The 9,701-nt window shown below is 50.6% G+C and overlaps 1 protein-coding gene across 2 annotated transcripts; it reads left to right on the forward strand.

The window, feature by feature from the left end:
- The first annotated feature begins 210 nt into the window (after positions 1–210).
- Positions 211–2,903, forward strand: Gja4 (gap junction protein alpha 4). 2 transcript variants are annotated; one of them, XM_005353223.2, is made up of 3 exons: positions 211–264; positions 1,163–2,717; positions 2,831–2,903. In XM_005353223.2, the coding sequence occupies exon 2, from the start codon at positions 1,180–1,182 to the stop codon at positions 2,179–2,181; it is 1,002 nt and encodes a 333-aa protein (XP_005353280.1). In that variant the 5' UTR covers positions 211–264; positions 1,163–1,179; the 3' UTR covers positions 2,182–2,717; positions 2,831–2,903. The 2 variants fall into 2 exon arrangements, with proteins under 2 accessions (XP_005353280.1, XP_026637925.1); XM_026782124.1 differs by lacking the exon at positions 2,831–2,903 and adding an exon at positions 2,800–2,824.
- Positions 2,904–9,701: the final 6,798 nt, after the last annotated feature.

Raw genomic sequence — 9,701 nt, forward strand, 5'->3', positions numbered from 1 at the left:
GGCAGTCTGGAGGGTCAGAGCGAAGAAACAAGGTTTCCTTCTCCCGTAACCCAACAAGCCCAATCTGGGCGGGTCCTGGGAGTCTGTCCCACCCAGTCCCCGCCCCCTGCTCCCCAAAGCCCTCCCGCTGGCGTTTCCTGCCCTAAGCCCGCAGCTGCGCTCTATTTAAGGCGTCCAGTGGGAGGCGCGGTCCTGCAGGATTCCCGCAGGCGCAGCTTCGGCCACTGTCGTCCGCTCCACCTGGGCCAACCCCGCAAGCAGGCGGTGAGTTTGGGGAGCCGGGAATACGGATCACTCCACCGCTGGGGGCTGAGGCTTGCTTGTCCCGGGGCACCGGACACGATTGGAGCCACCAGCAGCGCTCACCTAGCCTGCCAGGCTCCATACTCAGCGCCCTTCCCTCTTCGTTCAGTGAACCCCTAACGGAGAGAATCCCAGCTAATGAGAGAAAGAAGCAAGATTTGAATGTAGGTCTGGTAGTAACTGCTTTACTTCTAGGAAAAGCACACACACGCACACAACATACACACACACTAACCCATTTTCACACCCAGCCTAAAATGCTCTGGGAAACCTTGAGACTTCCACTCTGCTATGGTCATTTCTTTTAAGTGTCTAGAATGACCACACCAGCCTTGGAGGGAAATGGGATGGAGGCAGAGGCTTGGACCAGGTGTGTTCACTAAAGTCGCAGATGGTCTTTCTGTTGGCAGGTGGATCAAATGCCCTGGGCTTCTAAGCCCCTCACCCCATCCTCCCTCACCCCCAGCCCTATGCAAAGATTAAAAAATGAGGCCCTCTCATTTTAAATGAGGCGCGGGAGGAAGGTGGGAACAGGTGGGAACCTGAAGATGACGGCTCGCGCCACCGTGACTGTCTTGGTGTAACCAGCCTTGAGCGAAAGGGAGGAAGGGGAGGGCACAGCTGTATGACCTTGGACAAGTTCCTCCACTGGTCTGTTTCCATAGGAACCTCTAGTTAATCCAGACCTCTTTGGGATGTGGTCATCCTTGGGCACTGGCCTATGAAAGAAGGCGCAAATGTATGATTAGACAGGGACCCCCTAGCACTGGCAGGCCTCCTGTGGGCTTATATCTAGGAGGAGCTGAGAAAGGAGCTATGCTGCCCAGCTGATGGCTGTCTGACCCCTGTCTTCCCACAGAGAGAGGCTCTGGAAACATGGGTGACTGGGGCTTCCTGGAGAAGCTGCTAGATCAGGTCCAGGAGCACTCGACTGTGGTGGGCAAGATCTGGCTGACCGTGCTCTTCATCTTCCGCATCCTCATCCTGGGCCTGGCCGGCGAGTCAGTTTGGGGCGACGAGCAGTCCGATTTTGAGTGTAACACAGCCCAGCCCGGCTGCACGAACGTCTGCTATGACCAGGCTTTCCCCATCTCCCACATCCGCTACTGGGTGCTGCAGTTCCTCTTCGTCAGCACGCCCACCCTCATCTACCTGGGCCATGTCATTTACCTGTCTCGGCGGGAAGAGCGATTGCGGCAGAAAGAGGGAGAGCTCCGGGCACTGCCCTCCAAGGACCCACATGTAGAGCGGGCCCTGGCTGCCATAGAGCACCAGATGGCCAAGATCTCGGTGGCAGAGGACGGTCGTCTTCGGATCCGTGGGGCGCTCATGGGCACCTATGTGGTCAGCGTGCTGTGCAAAAGCGTGCTGGAGGCAGGCTTCCTCTACGGCCAGTGGCGCCTCTACGGCTGGACCATGGAGCCCGTGTATGTGTGCCAGCGCGCGCCCTGCCCCCACCTCGTGGACTGCTATGTCTCTCGACCCACAGAGAAGACTATCTTCATCATCTTCATGCTCGTGGTGGGAGTCATCTCCCTGGTGCTCAACCTGCTGGAGCTGGTGCACCTGCTGTGTAGGTGTGTCGGCCGGGAGATAAAGGCACGGAAGGACCACGACACATCCCCGGCCCAGGGCGCTGCTTCAGACCCTTACCCAGAACAGGTGTTCTTCTACCTCCCCATGGGCAAGGAACCCTCATCCCCACCATGTCCCACCTACAATGGGCTCTCATCCACTGAGCAAAACTGGGCCAACTTGACCACGGAGGAGCAGCTGACCTCCTCCAGGCCTCCCCCCTTCGAAAATCCAGCCCCTCAGGGTGGCCGGAAGGCCCCTAGTCGCCCCAGCAGTTCTGCATCTAAGAAGCAGTATGTGTAGGGAACTGGGGCTCGTGTCACTCAAGAGAGAGGTCCTGAGAGGGGTGTCTACCTTAGATGCCTCTCAGGCAGCCCCTCCTCAAAGGCACTTTGGAAACAACTAGGCCAGAGAGGTGGACACTTGCTGGGCAGAGGACCTGATTACGGGTGGTTCTGGAATACTTGGAGCCTTCGTGATGAACCAAGGGACACTGCGGCTTTCTTTCCAGAACGTGATTCTGCCCTGATGTGGTCATACACGTGGGGATGCTCCTGGCTAAGGGTGCTATGGGACCTCTGACCCTTTCCACCTAATCCAGACGGACCCAGAGCCAACTGGACTCACTGGGCCTCTTAGACCACACACTGAATCTTCATCACTCCCTGTCCTCCTGGAGAAAAGCTGATGCAGGCTGCTGGCTCAGCTTCATCACCTGGACAGACACGGCCTGCACTGGATCTGGCCCTTTCCGGGGGAACTGGTTGGTGTCTTGTTTCTGTCGCTCCCCATCCCAATGTTTATGCTTCTAAAATAAACAGGACTCGATCATCCATCAGGTGTGTACTGATGCTGTCCTGGGTGCCTGGGGCAAGGGGAGGAAGGCAGTTATTCTGCCCAGACTTCCTTGTTTTTTTCTAGGTCTTCTATCTCCTGTCTTTCATCTCTACAGCCCAGCTCCGGTCAGCACAGCTCAAGTCCTTCCTCTCAACACGGAGCCCTCACCACCCTGCCTTTTGAAACACCCTGGGTCCTGGCTTCTTTTCACCCACTCCCGTATCCTATCCAGGGTTCTGTTCATCAGCCCATTAACTGGTGGCCAAACAGTGTCTTTTCCCATCCTATTCCATGCCTGTCTGGTACCTCAGTCTACTGTCCCCTGCAATGCGCCCGAGCATGCCTGTCACCAGGACCTTCGTATTCTAAATCAAATTGACCCCAGATGTCCTTCCCTCCTCACTGTGGGCACCTGAGGACTTCTAAAAGGAGAGCTAAGGGTAAGTTGTGTGTTTTTCAAACCCTTTCTAGTGTGCCTATGAGGAGGAGCAAACCAAGGGCTATGTCTTAGCTCCTGTCCATGTACCTCACTGGGGAGACTAGCCAGTGGCTGTGCAGAAGGTCCCCTTCCTCCTCTGCCACTCCCTGAAGCCTCTCAGTGTCTAGAGACCTGAGAAGGTCACAGCAAGGTACAGGAAGAATAAGGGCTTTCACACCTGGCTTCTAAGTTTATTGCTCCCACCGGTGCCAGCCATGCAGCCTGGAATCAATTAAGTCTAAGTCACCATTTTTCTCACCTTTAAAACAACGTAACCAGGCTGAGGATGGGGCTCAGTCGATAGAGTTCCTGCCTGGCGTGAACAGCGCCCTGGGTCGGGTCACCAACGTCACATAAATTCAGCATGGCGTTGCACGTCTATTCTCTCACTCAGCACTTGGGAGGTGAAGGCAGGAGGACCAGAAGTTCAAGGCCATCTTTGGCTATGTAGTGAACTTGGGGCCAGCCTCGGCTTCCTCACAAAGCACGTGAAATAAAATAAGCGAACGTAGGTGGCTGCCTGGCTTGGCAGAGTCAAGCAACAAAATTAACCCTTTCCAGCGAGGCCAGGAACATACCATCCGTCCTCCTCCAGGAAGGCCTCCCTGACTTCACCAGCAATGGCCACTACCTCTCAGGGTCTAGACCACTGAGTCTCTAAACGTTGCCATGGAGACACTTGTGCCCCCCCCTTCTCTCCAGAGGCCCAGATCTGACAGTGAAGTAAGAGATGGAGCTAAACTGGGCACAAAGAAGCAGGCATGAGCCAGGAGGCCGAGACCCTTCTCAGTTGAGAGGTGAAAGGCTGTAGGCTCTCAGAGCCACCCTTGCCTGAGTCCCGGAAACCTGTTTCTGTATCCTCCACCTGACTCAGCTGGGAAAAGTCATGGCAGAGGTTTAACGAACCTTGAGCTCACTTTCTCTGAAGTTGGTGGGGACCTGGGGTACGGTTGGGCCTCAGAGAAACAGGCATTGGGGCCTAAACTGGCAGCTACACAAACCCAAGGGCAAAGGAGCCCGGGGTGAGGATGGAGCAGTGACATGGGATCCTGTGGTGTGGGGAGGGGCGGTACACAAGCTTGTGGTGTGGGGAGGGGCGGTGGGCAAGAAGACTTTGCAGTGAAGAGTGTGGAAGGCTCCATCCCACCTGCCTAGCATTGTCAAAGCCACTGTAACCATGGTAACAAAATACTGGGAAAGGGTGGCCAAGAGATGATACAAATGTACCCTCTCACAGCCTGACCTGGTCCAAGCCCAGAAGCTTCCAAGGCTCTGTGCGAGAGATCCCTTCACACCTTTCTCCTGAATCCTGGTAGTTTTCAGAACATCTTTCTGCAGTTTTTTAGGATTCTAGAAGCATCACCCCCATCTCGCAAGCCATTCTCCCTCTCCTTACGTCTCTCTTCCTCCCCCTGTGTGTGTGTCGCACGTGTTCATATTGGATTCGATCCAAAGACGTCATTTCAATTTGATTATTTCTAGGAAAGTATTCCCAAATAAGTTTACATTTTGAGAGCCTGGGGGCTAAAGTCTTCAGCATATCTTTCAAGGAAGACACAATTTGACTCGCACCAATACCCTGTTGATCCCCTCATTTCCAAACAAGGGTCCAGAAGGCCAGGTAGAATGTACTGGCATATGCAAAACTCAGTGGTCTCCTGGGGGGCACAGCTGGACAGTAACTTTACATCATTTGGGTTTTTTTTTTATTCCTTCTTCCCACCCCCAGAGTCCACCAAGACCTAAGTCGTTCTGAGTCCCAGAAACAGCAACACCCAGGGGTAGGAGACTTGGCATCTGCCACCCATCTCTTACGCTCACCATGGTTCTGTCCATTCTCTGGGCCTCAGTTTCTCCCCTGTGAAAATGGCTGGGTCGGGTGAGAAATGGGACAATTAGACACAAGGAATGTGTCACAGCCCTTGGTCTGAAGCTGATGAGTGATGTGTTATTTTTTGTGAATCAGAACAGACTCAAGGTTATTTTATAAAAGGATGGGTTCCAGGCATTTGGATTCGCCACTGCCTTCCTGGGTAGCCAGAGAAGGGCAGGGTTATACCGAGTACACATAAACAAAGCAGGGAGCTGTGTCAAGCTGGGTGATATCAAAACCGCTTCCTGATTTATTCGTGCTGGCTGACTGGACATCGGGTTGCTGATCCATGATTCTTCTTGTTTGTCTTTGATTTTTGTTGTTTGGTTTGGTTTCCGTGATCCACCCATGGTGATCCACCACTGAATTAAAACTAAGTATAAGAAACGTGTAAGACTTCCACAGTGAAACCCACGAATTTGTATGTTAAACTTAAAAAAACAAAAGATATGGCTGGACACGGTAGAACAACACGGTTAATCTGCACTCTCCTGGCAGAGGCAGGCAGATGTCTGAGAGTTCTAGGCCAGCCTTGTCTACAAAGCAAGTTCCAGACCAGCCAGGTTCAGCTCCCAACACCAACATCCGGCAGCATAGTGAGTTCAAGACCAGTCAGGTTCAGTTCCTAGTATCCACATCAGGAAGCTCACAACTTCAATTCCAGGAGATCTGACCCCTCCCTCTGGGCTCCACAGGTACCCCCCCACACACACACAAATAAATAAATAAACAAATAAAATATATATTTAAAGTCATTCCTTTTCATATTCTTTCTGCTTATGTTCAGATAAAATCAGAATAACAGTGTAGTCCTAGGCCTGTGTTCTGTCTTTTAGCTATTTCCCCACTTATCCTGAAATGCCTTTGGAAGAACAGCTTAGGTCATGGGCTCTATCAGTAGCCCCTTAAGCAGGACCCCAGAATTGGACCTCCCGATGCTCCCAACTCACCCCCTTCTGTGCTAAAGGACACTGTGACTGTGATGCTCCAGACACGCTTTCCCAGTCCCTATTTCTGTGAAAGAAAGATGTTCCAAGAAGTGCAGGGAAAGGAAGGGCCAGAAGCTATGAAACGGTAAACTGAAAGAAATTTAGGGGCTTTCTTTCTGGTAATGAAAGTAAGTCATTGTGAATGATCCAGAAGTACGGACACACGATAATTGCGGGAAGTGACAACAGTGACCTCCAAGTGGGTGGACGTGGTGCTGTCCCAAAGGAGCGTAAGCCAAGGGAGCCAGGGATCCCCTTCTCTATGGATCCAGAGTGGCTGCTCCTCCCCCACACTAAGGAAAACCGGACATTCGTTCTCTAAAGGGGATAAAGCTGGGAGAAGCACCGTGGCTGTGAGGATGTGAGATAATAATGTGCCCAATGGGGAGACGTCACCATCCGTGCTCTTTTGATCACAGAACATTGGTTGAGGAACAAGGCTAAAGGTAGAAGAGCTAATCCAGCCTGGAGGGTGAAGAAGCCTGCTGAGAGGTGGGGGGCGGGGGTTGGGGGTCTGAGAGGAGCTGGGGAGGGCATTCAGGGCTTGTGCCCTGAAGAAGCAGCAAGGTCGATAGATTTCTTGTTCAGAATTGTGTTTTGTTTTGAGCTCGGGTGGGTGTTTTGTTTTATTTTTAACTCCTAGACAGGAGGCAGCTTACTATTTTGTTGAGGGTGACTTCAAACTCCCGATCTTCATACCACTGCCTCCCTTCCCAGCGCTAATATGATAGGCATGCTATACCTATATCAAGGTTGGTGGTGATGGTGTGGCGTGTGTGTGTGTGTGTGTGTGTGTGTGTGTGTGTGTGTGTTAATTTTAAATATGTATATTGAAACTTTCACTATGTAGTCATTAGCTAGCCTGAAACTCACTCTGTAGAACAGGCTGGCCTCAAACTCATAGAGATCCGCCTGCCTCTGCCTCCCCAGTGCCGGGATGAAAGGTGTGCACCACCATCTCCCGGATAGTTTTTTTATATTATTTTTAATTTTGTGAGTGCATATGTATCTGTGTGTGTCCATGTGCCTGTACAAGTACAAGCGCAGTAGAGATCAGCGGGGCCAGATCCCTTGGAGCTGGAGTTATAAACAGTTGTGTACAATCTGCCATGGCCTGGATTTGGAGACATATAGATATAGATATAATATGTAACAATTTATTTTAATTGTTTTTATTGAGCAATATATTTTCCCCACACCCTTCCCTTCCTCTCCCCTCCCCTTCTACCCTCTCCCATGATCCCCATGCTCCCAATTTACTCAGGAGATCTTGTCTTTTTCTACTTCTCACGTAAATTAGATCCATGTATGTCTCTCTTAGGGTCCTCTGTTGTCTAGGTTCTCTAGGGTTGTGAATTGTAGGCTGGTTTTTCTTTGATTTATGTCTAAAAGCCATTTATGAGTGAGTACATATGATATTTGTCCTTCTGGGTCTAGGTTACCTCACTCAATATGATGTTTTCTAGATCCATCTATTTGCCCGCAAATTTCAGGATGTCATTATTTTTTTCTGCTGTGTAGTACTCTGTTTTGTAAATGAACCACATTTTCCTTATCCATGCTTTGGTCGAGGGGCATTTAGGTTGTTTCCAGGTTCTGGCTATGAAAAACAAAGCTGCTATGAACATAGCTGAGCACATTGGACTTGGATCTTCTGCAAGAGCAGTGTGCTCTCTCAACCGCTGAGCCATCTCTCCAGCCCCCAAGGTTGTTTTTGATATGTTCTGCCATGTGCTTTCAAAAAACTATATGTGTATGCATATGCACACGATGCACAGACATCCATGCAGACAAAACACCCACGTATATAAAATAAATCAATTTGAAGAGGTCTGAAGCTGGGATCCTTCATTGCTTCCATGAAGAAGCACTAGCTGAGAGGACGGAGCCCTCACTAGTCTCAGAATTTTCTGGTGTCTTGATCTTGAAATTAAAAGCATCCAGAATTTAAAAAAAAAAAAAGTTTGTTTACAAACATCTACCTTACGGTTGCTTGGTTCGGGTTTTGATTTTGAGTTTTTTGAGAAAGGGTCCACACTACAGTCCAGACTGTGCAACCGTGCGTCTGTACGCATGCATCTGAGTGCGATGACCATGGAGAGCAGAGGTACTGAACCCAAACCAATTCTCTTGCCTCAGCCTCCCCAGTGCTGGGAAGTAGGCATGTGCCCCCACACCCAGCCAGTCTGTGGTGCTTTCTTCTGGTATATTCAGCATAAAATTTTTCTCATTGTGCTATTTTGTCTCAAGATTTAATTCGTGTGTAGCCAGCCAGATTTACTAGTTTTTTTTCCAATAATTTTATGACTTAGCAATGCACCTGACATCTATCTGTGTGTAATATTAGGTGAAATGCTACGTTGGCCCCTAAATAACTCAGAGTCCCAGAAGTAATTACTGGGTAACTTTCTGCACTGATGTGTGATGTCTACAGTACTGTAGTGTGTGTGTGTGTGCGCGCGCGCGTGTGTGCATAAGATTTTTGCTACATTTACTTATTTGTGTGTGCACACAAATGCACATTTATGAGTAGGGGGAGGCAGTCCTGCCGGACACCAGGGTGTCAAAGGGTGACTTCATGAGAGCCATTCTCTCCTTCCACCGTGTGGCTTGCAAGGCTAGAGCTAAGGACATCAGACGTGGCGGCAAGCACCTTTACCCTCTGCTGCACCTGTAATCTATATTTTTATACATAAACTAGAGCTCTGCCTCGCGGGTCTACCACTGTATTCGCCACTCGTTCTCTTCACTGGTGTAAGGCGGCGATGCATCTAATAAACCCCAGGCTTCGTCTGAGTCATTTGAATCTCCAGAACAAATAAGATGCCGATTGGCATCAGAGCCTAGGCAGCCTTATCTCATCACACCATATATCCTTGTTTTGTTCAGGTTCAATTAAAAGCCCTAAATAAAGCTGTTCCCTGGCTTCTGTGTGTGCCCCGTGGGGGAGGTTCAGTAGCCAGGACCTCCCTGGTTCTCAGATGAAATCCCTGAGGCTTTCACAAGTAACCTGTGCTCCATATGGGCTGGCGCAATCTGAAATCTGAGTGAGGACATCTGCAGCAATTCGGCATCATCACCTTCGCTTCAGCTCACAGGTCCCACTGATAAGAGCTGTCCTCTTGAATCGGGACCCTGCCAGTCAGAGCATCCGCTAAGAGCTAAAGTGACCTTTGCTCAGTCAGGTTTGCCCTGCGCCTGGAGAATCCAAGGAGCTTCATTCACTTGCGTGGCATCCCTGGTGGGGATGGTGCTGAGCTCCTAGCCTGTATGGTAGAGTCTTTGAGGGTTGATCTTCTCATGCTCTATTCAGAGGAAGGGGCAGGAAGGTGTGTGTGTGTGTGTGTGTGTGTGTGTGTGTGTCTGACAGGCTCTCAACCAGGCTGTGAGGAACACCCCTTTAATCCCAGCACTTGGAAGGAAGGAATTCATCTAGGAAGCTAGAATGGCATGGAAAAGGGCAGGCAGCAGGAGCATACACACATTAGGAGTAATAGTGTAAAAACGACCAAGGCCCAGGAGTCCGCTCAGTCAGCAGAGTGCCTTCCTAACATGCATGAAACCCAGGGCTCGATCCACAGGACTGCATAAAACCTACAGATCTGTCACCCCAGCGCTCAAGAGGCAGAAGCAGGAGGATCAGAAG

The sequence above is a fragment of the Microtus ochrogaster genome, chromosome 10 (assembly GCF_000317375.1).
Source record: "Microtus ochrogaster isolate Prairie Vole_2 chromosome 10, MicOch1.0, whole genome shotgun sequence".
Classification (NCBI taxonomy): Eukaryota; Metazoa; Chordata; class Mammalia; order Rodentia; family Cricetidae; genus Microtus; species Microtus ochrogaster.